General features: G+C 42.3%; 1 protein-coding gene across 1 annotated transcript; it reads right to left on the reverse strand.

The window, feature by feature from the left end:
- Nucleotides 1-14,323: 14,323 nt before the first annotated feature.
- On the reverse strand, nt 14,324-16,163 carry LOC133032109 (uncharacterized). Its single transcript, XM_061105948.1, has 3 exons — nt 15,328-16,163; nt 14,686-15,209; nt 14,324-14,582 (listed from the first exon to the last, which is right to left on the reverse strand). The coding sequence occupies exons 1-3, from the start codon at nt 16,150-16,152 to the stop codon at nt 14,444-14,446; spliced, it is 1,488 nt and encodes a 495-aa protein (XP_060961931.1). The 5' UTR covers nt 16,153-16,163; the 3' UTR covers nt 14,324-14,443.
- Nucleotides 16,164-18,154: the final 1,991 nt, after the last annotated feature.

Consider the following 18,154-nt stretch of genomic DNA (forward strand, 5'->3'; position numbering starts at 1 on the left):
ATGATCCAGGCCGAGGCCCAGCGGAGAGGCAGGATGGAGGCCCATCATCAGGAGGAGCTAAGGGCTCAAACCGAGGCTGCCGAGAAGGCTAGGCGGGACCTTCGGGAGGCCAGGGAGGCTTTGGACGAAATGGCCGCCAAGGTGAGGTCTCTAGAGGAGACTCACCAGTCGGATATTGAATCCAAGGCCGCTCTGGCTGCGGAGTTGAAGGAGCTTCGGGACTATAAAGATCAGTCTATTAGGAAGGCCAAGAGGGCCGAGCTCCTTTCTCCCGTCTCCTGTGCCCGGTGCCCGAAGCGCTTTGATGATGGTGTCTACATGGCTTGGGCCACCAACGATCAGAGTATCAAGCTTTCCTTCTATCCCAAACCCGAGGACATGATTGCCAAATTTCGGGAGAAGAAGAAGAGACTTGATGCTGAGCTTGAGGCACGGATCGGACCTCGTCTTCCGCCGCGGGCTGACTGAGCTGCCATATTACTGACCCAGATTGTACCCGTTCTTATCATAACTCTTTTTTTTTTCTTTGTACATACTTGCTGCTGCCTTAGAACAATTTACTTACAGGCGGCAGCTTTTATTTGAAGGGGAGACAATTTAAGGCCTGTCCCCGGGCCATTTATATGTGTATGACCTAACCTTCGGGCTAGGATGTTTTATTTATTTATTTTTTTATTTATATATATGTGCGATCTTTTTTCCACACTTTATATATTTCAACCTGTCCTTTGGCTCAGGATTTCATACTTACGCCTTTTATTTTTGCGCATGTTTTTGACCTGCCCTTTGGGTCAGGATATTTTACTTAGCTTAACCTGCCCTTTGGGTCAGGATGTTTTACTTAGCTTGACCTGCCCTTTGGGTCAGGATATTTTACTTAGCTTGTTTTTGTTTGTCCGTGCGGTATACCCTAGTACCCCCCTGAGTGGCATAGAAACTTTGTTTTTAAGGCACTCAGCTTTATTTAATATAGAGGAGGCATACATTTGGACGGTACAAACCCTTTGAACAAAAGCTAAGTTTTAATTCGCTACTGGTAGTATTTTCTGAGGTGATCAGCATTCCAGGCTCTTGGGACAGTAGTTCCGTCCATTCTTTTCAGTTTGTAAGTGCCAGAGCCGATTTCGTCCTCGATTTCATATGGTCCTTCCCAATTTGGTCCAAGTACCCCCACTCCGGGTTCTTGGGTGGCTGGGAAGACCCTTCTTAGGACCATGTCACCGATAGCGAATTTTCTGTTTTTAACCTTGGAGTTAAAATACTTGGTCACCTTCTTTTGATAAGCGGCCATCCGTATTTGGGACTCATCCCGGAGTTCTTCGACTTGATCCAGAGCTTCTTGGAGCAGGGCCTGATTGGTGGCCGGATCGTAGGTCGTTCTCCTGTGGGATGGGAATAATGTTTCCACCGGGACCATTGCTTCACAACCGTATGCCATTGAGAACGGCGAGTGACCGGTTGTGGTTACGGGGTCATCCGTAGGCCCACAATACCCTTGGCAATTCTTCGGCCGAGTTATTTTTACAGCGGCGGCTTCTTTTTCAAGGTGACCTTTAGGATTTTATTGTTGCCTCACTTTGGCCGTTCGTTTAGGCCGGCTACCGCGGAGAAGCTTTTTACTACCCCGTGTCGGTTGCAGAAGTCAGTAAATTCCTCGCAATCAAATTGCTTTCCATTGTCTGAGACTATTTTGTGAGGTAAGCCGTATCGACACACTATGTTTTTGATAACAAAGTCCAACGCCTTCTTAGCGGTTATTGTCTTCATAGGCTCAGCCTCTGTCCATTTGGTGAAGTAGTCTACTGCTACTATTGCATACTTTACTCCTCCTTTTCCCGTAGGTAGAGACCCGATGAGATCTATGCCCCAGACCGCGAAGGGCCAGGGGCTTGTCATCAGCGTGATCTCATTTGGAGGAGCTCTCGGTATGTTCGCGTACCTTTGGCACGAGTCACACTTTTGGACATAGTCTATACAATCTTTTTTCATTGTTGGCCAGAAGTATCCCTGCCTCAATATTTTCTTTGAGAGGCTGGGTCCTCCCGTATGATCTCCACAGAACCCTTCGTGGACCTCCGGCATGATTTGTCTAGCTTCGGGGTCCGATACACACCTTAAATAAGGCATGCCGAGTCCTCTCCGTAGAGAATTTGATCCATCATTACATAACGGTGAGCACGATGCGAATCTTTCGAGACAAAGGCCCTCTCTTGGGGCAACTCACCTGTGGTTATGTATTTTATGATGGGGACCATCCAGCCGGGTTCTTGCCCAACCGTTTGTGTGGTCTCTTTTATTTTGATGCTTGGCTCTGCCAAGCGTTCCACGGGTACTGCCCCCAGCTCTTCGATCTCACCATCCGAGGCTAACTTAGCCAGACAGTCCGCATGAGCGTTCTTTTCTCGGGGGATTCTTTCTATTTTATAGTCCGTGAACTCGTGGAGCAGTTCTCGGACTATTGTTACGTACGCGGCCATCCTTTCGCCGCGGGTTTGGTATTCTCCGGATACTTGGTTTACGACCAGCTGGGAATCACTGTAGATTTCCACCCTCTTGGCTCCTACAGCTTTAGCCAATTTTAGCCACCGCTATCGGGGCCTCATACTCGGCTTCGTTATTCGAAGGCTGTGAAGTTGAATCGGAGTCCGCACTGGAGCCGCAACCCAGTGGGTGATATCATAGCCACTCCGGCTCCCGAGCCGTTTTCGTTTGAAGCTCCATCCACAAATACTCTCCAAGTGGGAATGGGTGGCTCCGGAGTATTGGCTGTTGCCTCGGCTTCATTACATTCGGTGATGAAGTCTGCCAAGGCTTGGCCTTTTACAGAAATCCGGGGCACGTAATGCAAGTCAAACTGACTCAGTTCCATTGCCCATTTGAGGAGTCTTCGGAGGCTTCGGGTTTACGGAGGACTTGCGGAGTGGATGATTGGTCAAAACTACGATTGGATGGGCTTGGAAGTATGGTCTCAACTTCGCGATGCCATCGGGAGGCGAACACTAGCTTTTCAATGACCGGTACCTTGTCTCGGCCCCTATCATGCGTTTACTAACATAGTACACGGGATCTTGGATCTTTTCTTCCTCCGGACCAATGCGACGCGACCGCATGTTCGGAGACCGCCAAGTAAAGGAACAGGTCTTCTCCAAGGACGGGCTTTGATAGGATAGGAGGTTTGGCCATATGGTCTTTTAACCTTTTGAATGCCTCCTCGCATTCGTCCGTCCATTCGAACTTTTGGCATTTCTTCAGTATGTTGAAGAAGGGTATGCACTTGTCCGTGGATCGTGAGATAAAACGGCTCAACGCGGCCACCTTTCCGGTCAAACTTTGCACGTCCTTATGTTTCTTGGGGGACGGCATGTCCAAGAGAGCTTGGATTTTCTCCGGGTTCGCCTCAATCCCCCTTTGGCTGACTATGAAGCCCGGGAATTTTCCCGAGCTTGACTCCGAAGGTACACTTCTTCGGATTGAGCTTCATGCCGTATCTTCGGACGACTTCGAAACATTCTTCTAAGTCGTTTGCATGGCTATTGCATGCTTTGGATTTGACGAGCATGTCGTCTACATATACTTCCATGTTTCGTCCCAGGAGGCTTTTAAACATCCGGTTAACCATTCTCTGATAGGTTGCTCACGGCGTTTTTCGATCCGAAAGGCATGACTAGGTAACGGTATACCCCCTTATCGGTCCTGAAGCTAGTGCACTCCACAGTGCGCCGTATGCATCTTTATTTGATTGTACCCGGCATAGGCATCCATGAAAGATAGCGAGTTTGAATCCGGAGGTGGCGTCCACCATCCGGTCAATCTGGGCGGCGGAAAGCGATCCTTTGGGCGAGCTTTGTTTAGATCTGTGAAATCTATGCAAACCCGCCAAGTCCCGTTCGGCTTGGGCACCGGGGACCGGATTGGCCAGCCATTCGGGATAGTATACGTCGCGGATCATGCTATTGGACAAAAGTTTATCCACCTCTTTCTCTAAGGCCTCGGCTTTCGCCGAGTCGAGCGGGCGTCTCTTTTGTTGTATAGGAGGCATGTCCGGGTTGACGTTGAGGACATGGGTGATGACATGAGGGCTGATGCCGGTCATGTCCTCTTGGCGCCATGCAAAAACATCAATGGCGCCCTTCAGTGTTTTTATTATTTTATCTTTTTCCTCCGGATCTAGGCCTCTCCCTATCCGGAGTACTTTGGTGGAGTCGTCGTCGCACCCTGGTATCTCTTCGACGTCCTCCATTGGTTCTACGACCCTTTCGGATCCTATACGAGGATCCAACTCGTCTTCTTCAGCCTTCTCTACTTCGGGGGGCCCCCGGACCATGAGCACTGGCAAGTGGGCGGCAATGTTGTAACATTGCACAGCCTCTCCTTGGTTTCCCCTCACCGTTCCGACTCGGCTTCTGGTAGGAAATTTTAGGCATAGGTGTCGGATGGAAGTTACTTTTGCACCACAGTCGCCGAGGGCCGGTCGGCCTAAGATTGCGTTGTAGGCTGTTGGGCAGTCTACCACCACGAAGGTGCAATACTTAAACGTGCTGCAGGGAGTGTCGGGCACGGGGTAAGCTGGGAACGACTTTTCCCATCGGGATTAGAGTTGTCCCGTTAAACCCTGTGAGCTGCGATCCGCTAGGAGAGAGGTCCCGGTCGGTCAACCCTATCGCAGTGAAGGCCTCTTTGAAGAGCAAGTTCACGGAACTTCCATTATCAATCAGGACCCTGGCCACCACTTTATTTGCAATGGGGGTCTCTATGACCAGCGGGTCGTGATGAGGAAAACGCACCGTCTTGGCGTCTTCTTCCGTGAATGTTATGGGTTGGTCCATTAGCCGAGGCCTTTGAGCTGGGAGTTGAGTGACCTCCCACACCTCACTGTGCCTTGCAGCCTCGGCATATCTCTTTCGCTCCTTTCGAGTGTTTCCTCCGATATGGGGACCTCCGGAGATCATGGCTACCCGTCCATTAGGCCGAGGCGGTAGTCCGGGTATATGCTGGGTGTCACCTGCGGGAGCAGCTGGAGGCAATACTCCTGCTGTACCCCCTGGTGTTCCCGAAGGCATGCCCCCGGCCACCTGCCCCGGGTTAAGGTGGGGTAACCTATTCTTGATCCACTTATAGAGGTGGCCCAACCGGATCAGATTTTCAATCTCATCTTTGAGATTTTTACACTCGTTGGTGCTGTGGCCGATGTCGTTGTGATATTCGCACCTTTTGCTCGGATCTCTCCGGGAGCTGTCCCTGTACAATGGCTGGGGTCTCCGGTAATGCGTATTCTGCCTTGTGGCAAAATAGACACGTTCCTGAGAGTCCGTGAGCTCTGTGTACTGGGTGTATTGGGGTGTGTACCCCTTCTTTTGGCGCTTCTCTCCCGTTCGGGTGCTGCCCTTGGAAGACCTCTTGCTTCTAGACCCTTGAGTAGGGCCTGTTAAGCTAGCGGTTGGGGCAGCCTGTGAAGGAGCCCGTCCATTCACCCCGGACGGATTGCCGTAATGGGAAGATGCCGGGGGCAGAGCTTGGCCTTGGTTGTATCCGGGAGTGGCAAAAACCGTATGCCACTAACCGGAGGGGGTCGCGGTCGGGACGCATTGCAGGGGCGATACTCCTGGCATGTACCCTGCTATCCCGGTGGGATAATAGCCTCCGTAAGCCACGATCTGGGCTTCTTCGAGGTTAATATATTTTTGGACTCGCTTCTGGAAGTCCTGAAGGCTAGCAGCGCCTTCTTGCTGTAATTCGTTCCAGAAGGGAGTCCCAGTACGGATTCCTGCTTGGAGAAGCGCAAGCTGTTGTCCGTCGTCAACCTTCTTGGTCTTCGAGGCCTCCTCTCGGAACCTCTTGATGTAATTCTTCAAGGTCTCGGTGGGTAGTTGCTTGATGTTAGTCAAGGCACTAACCTCCAAATTGACCTTCCTGGCGGCGACAAATTGTCTCCGGAAGTTGGTTTGGAGTTTGTTCCAACATCCCACCGATCCTGGTTCTAGTTTCTTGAACCACTCCTCCGCCGAACCGCTCAGAGTGAGGGGGAAGCATAGGCATTTGGCGTCATTGCTGACCCGCATGACTGTCATGACTCGGTTGAATCGTGACAGGTGATCACTGGGGTCGGAGTTCCCAGTATATGCCGCCATTTCGGGCATTTTGAAGTTTTTAGGGAGCTCCGCCTCCAGGATATGCTTGGCACAGGGCTCCCGGTCCTCACTATCCGAGTCGGAGTCATCTCCCTTCTGCCTCCGGGAGACTCGGGCGATATCTTTTCGAAGGATGGCAAGCTCTGCCATAATCCCTTCGTTTACAGTGCCCGAGGAGACTTCGGGTCTGTATCTTTTTTGATCAAGGTGATCCCGGAGGTCACCCTGATTCCCATTGATTTGATTTCTCAAATCAACGGGTGGACATCTCTGTCCTCCTCTGCCTCTACCCCCCGGTTCCTGGTGCACGGAAACGCTTTTTCGGTCCCCTCGATCCTGAGGGCCAAGACTCCCTCTTTGGGGCTTGCCCCTCTGCGGACCTTTCCCTTTAGGGAAATCTGAGCGGACCTTACGCGGATCCTGCGCCTTTTTCTTTCGACCAGGGGCAGAAGTAGGGTTTTTTATTTGGTTTTCCTCAGCAGGGTGCCTTATAGGGCTAGGCTCCCTAGGCCTTTGCTGCTGGGAATTGGGCGAAGACGTAGCTGGCTCCCCATCGAGTCCAGCGGCCATTGCCTTGGGATGCACGTGAATGCCAGCTGCCTCCATGGCTTTTTGCATGGCTAGCATCACCTCATGCATCTTTTGATTTTGCACTTTCTGAGCTTCGATCTCAGCTTCGTGATCGATGGCTTTTTGTCTGAGGAGCACCAGCTCTTGGTAGCTTCCGTCATCGTAAGCGTATTCGTCGAGGTGTTCCTCGTGGTTTTCATCTGGAACTTCTTCCTCGGACTCCTCTGCTGCCCTTGAGGCTACATCCTCTTCATTGGGATCTTGAGCGTCTTCTAGAGGGCGAGGGTGACGTGTAGCTCTTGTCTCCACCATTGTTGTGAAGTTAAATGCTTGTTGTGAAGCAGCTTTCCTCAGCTCTCAATGAAAGCACCAAAATGTTGACCGAGGTTTTCGGCAACTAATAATATATGAATATAATAATGAGCTGTAAGAAAGCGAGATGAAGACTTTTTACGTGGTTGGGGCGTTAATGAGCCTTAGTCCACGAGCCACTGATATTTATGGATATCTTTAATACAGATTCTACACTTGGGAGAATGTTTCTCTCTTTAATACAAAGAATGTTCTTGGTGAGTTTTTTCTCTGTTTGCTCTTAAGCAGCCAAGATTCTCCGACCCCATTAAATGAGCTTTGAGGGGGTATTTATAGTGTTTTGGTGGGGTAATCCCTAGAATTGTACTTACACATCTGTCTGTAAGTATCCATAAAGTTGGGCATTTCCGATGAATATACCATGGGTGATGCATGGTCAAATCCCTAGGTGATGTAGGGTTTTTATGGAGAATGTCCTTTTTGTCTTATGATTGACGTGACTCTTCGCAGCGTAGCCGTCGCTAGACTTAAATGATCATTACTGTAGCGCTGCTGTTTGGGGGATGTGCCGTCAGACTTTATTGCGTGTTACAGTCCCAACACGCTTCCTCCCATGCAGCATTAAATGCGACTTGATGTCTCGGGAGAGACCTGACACATCCCGGAGTGCCTTTAAGCTATGCTCGCTTCCGGGAGTACCTTGTACTCCGGGAGCATCATCCGGGACTCATGCGAATAATGCTTCCTGGTGCCATACAAAGACTTAGCAGTTCTTCCCAAGTAATTTGATCCACGTGTCCCTTCTTGATTGGTCCACGTACATTGGGCGATTTTAGGAGCAACAGGATCGAATGAGGAAAAAAAATATTGGATTGGATTAAATGTCCACCCCTAGTTGGATCTGTCCTTTCGATAGAGATTTTGGGTCAGGCTATTACGGACTGATCTTAAGTCGGAAGTGCCATGTGTCACTCTTCTGGAAGCGCGAATAACATTAAGCATCTTTTATTGTCCCATCATTTTGTTTATTTTTGGCAATTTCATTTGTCAAGTATAGTAAAAAAGTTGAATGGATGGATGAAGCATGACCGACATCACATGTAAGATGGGAATCCAACATTTCATTGATAGAGATAAACTCACAAGTAAATACCATGGTACACTTGTCATTACTGGATGCCAAATTTAGGTGTCCTCTTTGATTACATACAACATAGTAAAATAAGTGAGGTAGATTCGCTATTGCTTCATGAGGCCAACTAGAGAATCTTCTCTGTTAGTAGGATTTCTTAGATGCTTTAGTTTTGGGGTTGAAGGAAAAAGGCACCTCTAGGTGTGGCAGCTCGTAGGTATCAAGGTATGTTGTTTAACAGACCTTGCAGGGGTCATACGAGTTATCTGATGAGTACCCACTTATGCCTTTCTTTAAGCCTCCATTACTTCTTCGACACGAATATACTTCTCTGCTCTTTCATAAAAATCATCCAGATTGCTCAATTCTCTTTTCAATATGTTTCCCTAGAATCTGCTCCGTGAGTATTCCTACAGCTATAGCAATTTTGTGTTCATCTTTGGACATTGAGCGAGTATATAGTTTCATAGACTTTCTTGCTTGCCTTGTTTCATATAAGTGATGCTTGTGATGTGCATGATGTAATCACATGTAGCTTGACATTGTTGGAGGAAATCTTCCGAAAACTACTTCCAAGATGTGACAGTTCCCAAATCTTGCCTCTTAAACTACTTATACACGGCTCCTTTCAGCGTGATCGTGAGGCAATGACATTTATCGTTTCTTGAGATCTCACTTTTTGGTCTAACTTAGTTGTTGTTTTTAATAGGACCTCAAGGCGCTAAATATCGTCCCCTTACGGATGGTCATCTGTTAGACAATCTAACAGTGTTAAATCTCAAAAGATAAGTATTTTGCAAATGTGAAATCTAGTTGTCTCATCCCTATGATGAAAACTTGGACTAGGGTTTACAATGTCGAAACAATGAAGAAGCTTATAAAATAATAATAACTTTGGCTCTCGCCTACTGGGACATCGTTGTGTTGTTATTTTCTCGAAATTGCCCTTTAATTTTTCTCTTTAGTTTTTTCATTAGGAATTTTCTAAAGATAATACATCATTCGACAAGAAAGTTTATAAACATCTACTTATGATGTTGCTCTATTTTCTTCTAAGAAAATGAGTAGCACGAATAAACATATTCTAGATATTCTATCTAAAAATGATAACTAGGAAATAAAATTGAATCTCCTTCTTACAATGAGATACAAAATAACTGAACTAGGAATTGTAATAGTTTTTAGTGTCAGTCAGAGCTAGAATAATAACTCAATTGTAATTTGGAAATTATTTCCAAATTTTATTAGAAATCACATTTTAGTTTCCCAATTTCATAAACACTAAGTTTAACTTTTCACAGATTTTAATATCCATTTCTAGAGCAAACTATGTATTAATGTATGGAAAGCGAGTTTATATTCTGAGACCGCGTATCTACTTGTACTATTCAGAAAAATCTTATTGTAACTAGGCCTAGGAATCATATACAACAAAAGACCAACGATTATAGATTATCTATGGAACTTTGTCTTGCTCATAGCGATTTTGACAAGATGCTTCTCTACAAAGAGAACACGTGCCAGATAACCACTTGGATGATATGTTCAAATGTCTTTTGACATATGGATATACAACCTAGAACGGTCGCAAGCCCCGCCGTCGTTTTCTCTCATGGCCTCTCTTGTTTTTTTATATTTTTTCTTTTGGTTTTCTAGTTTTTTGCAATTTTTTGCGATGTATTTACAATAATAGACCAAATATTAGATTAGGGATAAAGTTTAGCGATATTTGGTAATATTTTGCGTATTTAGCAATGATTGAGGAAGTATTTGTGATAGGGAAATTTGAATTTGTATGCTTGCATTTAATTAAAATTTATCCTCAAAACTCATAATACCCCATATTTAAAATATATGACAATTTTTCTATTATACCCAAAATACCCTCTGTTTTTTCCTTCACCCCCCTATCACTTCTTCTCTCTTTCCCTCTCTCTTCTTTTCTCTAACCTGCCCGAAGCTACACAAAGGGAAGGTGAAATTTTGCTCCTCTATTCTCATCCTCACTACACTAGCAGCACACTGCACAAGGCTCACCACAAGGCTCACCACATAATTTCTCTCATTTTTGGACGAGCATCATACACTAACTCATGGGTAATTTATTTTTTGTTTGAACAATCTTGTTTGTTGTTGTTATATTTAGTTTAGAATGTTATTTTGATGCTTGATCTGTAGATTGTTGCTGTTATTTGGCTGTTTTTTCTGATAAAAAGTTTGCTGCCTGTGAAATCTGGATTTGTTCTGGTTTTCTGCATTTTTTTCGTCGGGCCCGATGCTGGCCCGATGGGGGTCCGATGAGCTGAAAAATTTGATGGCAGGGAAGACGGCTCGATGGGTCCGATGGTCGGACCATGTGGGTCCGATGGTCTGACCCGTTGTGTATTTTTTTTAATTTTTTTTTTTATTTTGTGGACCTGGATCCGATGCTCTCTATGTGGGCCCGATGGGTCCGATGGTCGGACCATGTGGGCCCGATGGTCCGACCCGTTGTGTTTTTTTTTTATTTTTTTGTTTATTTTTTGGACCTGAGTCCGATGCTCTCTATGTGGGTCCGATGGGTCCGATGGTCGGACCATGTGGGTCCGATGGTCGGACCCTGTGTATTTTTTTAATTTTTAATTTTTTTTGGGAAATTTGATTTTTTAATTTTTTTGACCCTGGGGCCGATGCTCTCCATATGGGTCCGATGGTCGGACCAATCGGACCCCATCGGACCCGAGTGGTTTTTGGATTTTTTTTATTTTTTTAAAGGATGGTCCGATGCACCTCCATGGGGTCCGATGGTCGGATCAATCGGACTCTACTGCAAGTTTTTTTTTGTATTTTTTTATTTAATTAATTATGATTATTTATTGTTTATTATTGTATGCTTAATTTATTTTGTAGTGATTTATTAATATTTGTGTTATTAATTTTTCTTTTATTAATAATTATTATTTTATTATCAATTAATAATTATTTTTTATTATTAATTATTATTTTTTTTATTAATTATTGTTTTGTTATGAATTATTAATTATTGTTTTATTTTTTTAAATAATAATTGTTTTATATTATGAGTTATTATTAATTATTGTTTTATTAATTATTGTTATATTTTTTATGGTTTTAGTAATAATTATTAATTATATTTTATTATTAATTTTTTGTATTTTTTTTATTATTAATTATTGTTTTATTATGAATTATTAATTATAGTTTTATTTTTCATTTTTTTATTAATAATTATTTTATTATTATTTATTAATTATTAATTATTATTTTATTATCAATTAATTATTATTGTTTTGTTATTAATGATTAATTAAGATTTTTTTCGGTGAGATTTTTGTTGTAAATTATAACTGTGTTTTTTTAAATGTTTGTGACAGATTCAACTGTTAATGCGTGTGTTATGTATAATGGTGTTTGGGAGCTTGATGGTAGAGATTGGATTTATAAAGGGAGTGCCGCTTTGACAATTGACATTGATCCGAACCTAAGCTACTCAGGTTTGGTTGATGTTTTGTACGAAGAACTGGATGTTGACAAAGCGGAGTATGACTTGAAATTGGAAGTAAATTACAAGTACAGGAAAGGCTATGAGTATCCTCCTGAAGTTATTCGAAATGATAAGCGTGCAAGGTACTTTTTATCTACACTTGCGAAGAAGCCAGATGAATTTATTCCTTTGTTTGTGACTTTGTTAAAGAAGAATGTTTGGGTTGATCCTAGTCCCACACCAAGTTCTGTTAAGGATAATCGTAGCGAGGTTGGGAGTTTTGTTCCAGAAACAAATCCAGAGGTGTTGGTTGCGGATGTATTACACAGAATTAAACACTATGATGCGAGTGCGATATTGTAGCACAAATGCCCTTCATTGATGGTTTTTGTGATGGTCCAGACCCTGAATATTATGTTGAGGGCAATGATGGCGTAAGAGACGACGAAGGTACAGAGGCCCCTGTTGCTGTACCTTTGAACTTGACTCCACTATCGTACCAAATACCACCGAGGCCACCGAGGCCACCGACACATAAAAGAATGCCCCGTAGAGAAAATTGCCAAACACCTGGTACTAGTAGTAGTCGTCCAGGCGAAACCAGTCATGCTAGAGGAACTGCGACGGTACGGAGTCCTAATAATGGTAGAGAGACCAATGATGTTAGTGGTCCTGCGATGCTCGAGGTACCAATGTGACTGGATGGAGCGATCCATTTTCTTCTTCGACAAGTTACGGTAAATTCAAGGAGAAAATGTATACAAGAGAAGACATCGAGGATCATAGTCATTATATATCTACGGGTGGCACACCAGGCGGGGAGTTACATGTGGGAAAGTTTTTTAGAGACAAAGAGCATTTAAAGATGGTTGTTGGCCTGTATGCAATGAAGAAAGGGTTTGACTACTACGTTAGGAAGTCCGGTACTGATATTTGGTACGTCACATGTAAGGATACAGATTGTGGGTGGAGTTAAGAGCGAAGAAGAACGTACTTTCTAACATGTTTGAGGTGAGTACATTTCATAATGTACATACATGTTCCCTTGATCTTCGAGGAAAAGATAACCGTCAAGCATCACCTGTAATAGTTGCCCATCTAATTAAGGATAAGTTCACAACTGACGGCTCGGATCAGTTGCCCTCTGATATAAGAAAAAGTATGCACAAGGATTACGGGATCCAAATGAGTTACGAAAAGGCATGGAGGTGCGGAGAGAAGGCAATACACCTGACTCGGGGTACACCTGAAGATTCGTACTCTTTATTACCTAGTTACTTGCACATGCTACAGTTGCGGAATCCAGGTACCATCACGGATTTTGTGGTAGAAGATGGTCGCTTCAAGTATTGTTTCTTCTCTCTGGGTCCTTCTATTCGGGGGTTTAAGTTTTGTCGACCTGTTATATGCGTTGATGGGTCTTTCTTGAAGACTATGTATGGTGGGCAAATGTTGTGTGCAGTGGCTTTGGATGCAGGGAGTCATATCTTTCCGATAGCTTTTGCTATAGTTGACAGTGAAAACCACAATTCCTGGACCTATTTTATGAGAAAATTGAAAGAAACGATTGGTGATGTTGAGAACTTAGCTTTTGTTTCGGATAGGCATCAAAGTATTGTTCGTGCTTTGGATATCGTGTTCCCTGATGCACACCACGGTGCATGCTACCACCACATTATTATGAACATCAACCACAAGTTCAAGACTGACGTCTTCACGAATCACATTTACACGTGTGCGTACACGTATTCAAGATCAGAGTTTCACAGAGAATTTGAGAACATTCGGGCCATGAATCCAGCGGTTGCAAAATATCTTGAGGAAATCGGATTTGAAAAATGGGTCCGGTCGTACTTTCCAGGGGTACGTTACAATGTAATGACGAGCAACTGGGCTGAGAGCTTCAACAACACAACTAAGGATGCAAGAGGCTTCCCGATCACTGCTGCTGTAGCATTCCTGAGGTCCAAAGTCCAGAAGTGGTTTGCTTCACGAAAAGAAAAAGCTGACAAGTGGACGAAACCCCTAGCACCAGAAATGGAGGAGGACTTGGCATTGCATTTTGAAAAAGGTCAGTTTTGAACGTTGACTCATGCGGGCCTTACACGTTGCGGGTTCACCCTGGAAGAACGATTCTCACCGGTGGCGTAGTGGACTTGCGGGGAAAGAGTTGCACTTGCGGCTTGTTCCGGTGCATGAAGTTTCCTTGTCCTCATGCATGTCTTTGCATCTCAGGAGCGAAGTATTAGCGTGTACACACTATGCTCGCCATATTACACAACAGAATATTGGAGGAGAACATACGAAGGAACAATTATGCCAGCTGGTGACGAGGATGATTGGGAATTACCTGATGACATAAAGAACATGACAGTTGGAGTGCCTGTTGAGAAGCAACCAGTAGGGCGACCCAAGAAGCAAAAGGTTGGAAGAATTAAGAACAACCGAACTGCTTGTAATGGTGAAAGGATTATCAAATCACGAAAATGTAGCAAGTGCGGTGCCACGGGACACAACAGAAGCACTTGCACCTACCGAGGTTTAACATAAATTTTTAGTTTATTAGTATTGTGATGTTTATTTGGACTATTATGTTATTTATATTTATGGTGTAAAATATTTTTAATTTGTGGCATGAACATGTGTTGTACTGTTACGTATTTCTTAGAAAATTATTTCTAAACTTTGTTAAAAATCTGAGCCAAAAACAAGTTCTACTGATAAAATAAAATAATTTTAGTGAAAGTAGTTTGTTCAAATTGAAAAGTGTAAAAGTAAACATTGTTCAACAAATATAAAAAATTAAACATCTAAAGTTCATGCCAAGTTCTGGTAGAATAAATCTACTGCCCATCTCTGGCGAAAGAGCGACATATGCTGATCATGTACTCCATCGAATGGTAGATCCAATAACTTATGCTCAATATGCTCTATGACGTACATTCCACAATCGCCGCTGCAATAGTAGGTAAACGCAAAATTTAATAAACCATAGAGAATATTATAAATTTTTTTTGTTAATTAATAAACATACTATAAAAAAAATGCATTTAAATTACCTCGATTTTGTCTGAGGTACAACTTTATTGTCCATCATTTCCCAGTCGAAGGGTCTGACCTGACTTTCGGAGGCTGTCATTTGAGGGACCATCACCATGTAATGAGTGTCACATACACCACACTGGTCCACCAATTTGGCTAGTAAAGGGCACCACACATCCATAAGCGAATTCAGTTCGTCTTTCGTTAGAGATCCAAGACTCGAATCGAAGAGGAATATCTTCCACAACTCAAGATTGACCTCCATAGCGATCCAATGTTTCGGTCCGTTCAAGAACAGGGCCATGTATATGCACTCCATACCCTTCCAAGAAGGCAAAAATTGGTTTGGATCCCCACGAAGGAGTTCCAAGATGGACTCATCCCAAACAAAACCATCATGGTCAGTATTGCTCTTCCAAGCATCCCACCGACCCCTCAACGATGAGGTAAACCAAGATGGCATGACAGTACACTTACGTGGGTACAACTCCGGGAAGAAGTGTTGCCTCCTCCTCATCATATGGAAAGCAGCATCCAAATGCTGCACAGCACATATAAATAAGTCAGCACAACCACATTACAACATTAAAAAAAAAAAACAAATAACAACGGTAAAAAGCAGTAAATAACAACATATAATACTTAGTTAATAAACTTACGTCATCAGAAAGCCATAGTTTGTCTGTATTTAGGGTCGAGAACCAAGCCACGCCACACAGACCGGTGAAGACGTCCCTCGGATACTTGTTTCCGATGGTTCCCACTAACCAATTTCGAAAACTATGTAGTAGCTTCTCATCAACGGGCCGAAGTGGGTCAACATTCACATTGGTTGTTGATGGCTTCATCTTCTTCTTCATTTCGGTGTACTCGTCAAACCACCTTGGCCTTTTCTTCGTTCTCTTCTCCACCGGTGTTGGAACGGTCTCTAAAACCTGAACCTCTGAATCTTGGGTATCTCCAATGGACGTGACCGACATAATCTGAGGTGTCTGGAGTACATCTTCCACATCATTAGGTCTGTAATCATTCGGAAGAATGAACTCATCTCCTGGAGACACGGCGTCTGGCTGTGGCTCTGCCTCTGCGCTGGGCCTTCTCTGATCTCCCATAAGAGCCAATAGGGTCTTCAAGTAACCCATTATCTCATTCTGCCCTTTCAAAATATCAGTCTGGCCTTGCTTCAAAGCAAGCTGTTCCTTTTCAACACGCTCCAATCTTGCCAATATGGCAGAAGATAATGGCACCTGAGGCTGTGAGGTGCTGGGAATAGATGCTGACTGCGGCATAGATGCAGAATCGGGCATTGAGGCAGACGGTGGAACAGAACGGGCCCCTGATGGTGGAGAATGTGGTGGTGTATCATCTCTGAAGATTCCAGCTTCCTCCGCTCGCTGTTCTAGCGTGAGTGCAAGCTTTGAAGCTTGGCTGCGCAAACTATCCTGAGTAGGCTGGCCATCATCGCCAATAACCAATTCTTCCATATCCACAAATAGAGGCGCCTCACCTCCAGTGACGTGGCTCAAAAACTCGGCCTCATTACTCCGCGGACATAAAACGGAGTACACTGTCAACTGCAAATTATAACAAATTGATTATTAGACTTAAATTAAAATAAAATAAATAAATAAACGTAAGCAAATGCAATGAATTAACAAACTCACTTTCTTTGCAAATAATCTGATGACTTCCTCTTTCCCGAGTGGGGCATCCTTACTCTCCCAGTTCACCATTCGGGGAAAGCGATGCGATCTTCTGATTGCAAATTTCTCAGCAAGCTCGAGGATGGACTCATAAGCCCAATACTGCAATGCTACAGCATATCCATAGGCCGAATACTTTGACTCCTTCTGAGTCGTTCCCTTCACAATCTTCTCATCCATATGCTTTTTCTTTTGTACGAAGTCCTTACTCCAAGTATCTTTCAACAAGTTGAAAGAAATTTTCCCCCACGGGTAATTGTAGAAAAAAGGGAGGTCCTCAACCATTCTAATGATAAATGGGGGAACCAGGGTCTTCTCTTCTTTCCCAGTCAGAACACCCATCACGAACAGCACCAAACCCAACTTGTAACAATCATCCTTCTCAGTGCAACTCTCAAAGACGCTGCGCAGACGACCAATGCTGATAGATGGATCCCCATTAAAATATTCTACTATCAAACGGTCTGACGTCGCCCTCTCCGAAACCTCGGCCCTCGGTCGGTCACGTAACAAATTAAGCCCAGTCACCAAGGCAAACTCAGTTCGGCCGAATCGGCATCTCTTCTTTGCAATATAAAAATGCACCTCATCATCTTTATCTGATTTTATCTTATGCATGAAGAGCTGATGGATAAGAGCACCTGAAAACGCTAATGGCTCTCTCTCAAAAAAATTGTTGAAAGGGGATTCCTCCTTCACCCTTTCCAACAACTGCATTTGTACAAACTTGGCTTTTACTTTGGGGTAATAGTAACTACCGCCCCGCCAAGTAACACGACCAGTGTAATGTTCAGACACTGGCAGTAAAAGTCGTGGAACTTTGGAAGACTGAAAAAAAAATTATATTACACCCTAAACCTATAAATAAACAACAATTAATCATTAATAATAAAACAATAATCAATAAATAATAAAAAATTAATAAGACAATAAAAATTAATACAAAAATTAATAATTAATAATAATACAAATTAATAATTAATAATTAGTAAAAAAAATAATAATTAATAACAAACATTAATTAATAATTAACAAAAATTAATAATTAATAACTAATAATTAGTAAAAAATTAATAAATAATAAAACAATAAAAAATAATACAATAATTAATCATTAATAATAAAACAATAATCAATAAATAATAAAAAATTAATAAGACAATAAAAATTAATACAAAAATTAATAATTAATAATAAAACAATAATTAATAAATAATACAAATTAATAATTAATAATTAGTAAAAAAATAATAATTAATAAAACAATACAAATTAATACAATAGTTAATAATTAATAATAAACATTAATTAATAATTAACAAAAAATAATTAATCATTAATAATAAAAAAAATTATTAATAGAATAATTATTAATAGAAAAAAAACACTAATTCATAATTAATAACAAAACAATAATTAATCATTAATAATAAAAAAAATTATTAATAAAATAATTATCAATCATTAATATAAAATAATTATTAATAAACAATTTATTAATATAACAATTATTCATAATTAATGTAAAACAATTATTAATAATTAATAATAAAAAATAATTAATAATTAATATAAAACAACTATTAATATAAAACAATACCTAGTAAATAATATAAAATTATTATTAATAGAAAAACAATAATCAATAATTAATAATAAAACAATTATTAATACTAAAACAATAATTAATACTAAAACAATAATTAATAAAAAAAACAATATTCAATAAATAATAATTACTAATTAATAAAACCAAAAAAAAAAAAAATCAACCCACGGGTCC

Source organism: Cannabis sativa, chromosome X, assembly GCF_029168945.1.
Source record: "Cannabis sativa cultivar Pink pepper isolate KNU-18-1 chromosome X, ASM2916894v1, whole genome shotgun sequence".
Taxonomy (NCBI): domain Eukaryota; kingdom Viridiplantae; phylum Streptophyta; class Magnoliopsida; order Rosales; family Cannabaceae; genus Cannabis; species Cannabis sativa.

What these genes read in the sequence shown, in the direction of transcription:
- LOC133032109 (XM_061105948.1), bottom strand. Translation starts at nt 16,152, where the DNA reads ATGGAAGAATTGGTTATTGGCGATGATGGCCAGCCTACTCAGGATAGT. An exon ending in AACTATGGCTTTCTGATGAC is followed by an intron (nt 15,210 to 15,327) that starts GTAAGTTTATTA and finishes TGTGCTGTGCAG; the next exon opens with CATTTGGATGCTGCTTTCCA. An exon ending in GTACCTCAGACAAAATCGAG is followed by an intron (nt 14,583 to 14,685) that starts GTAATTTAAATG and finishes CTACTATTGCAG; the next exon opens with CGGCGATTGTGGAATGTACG.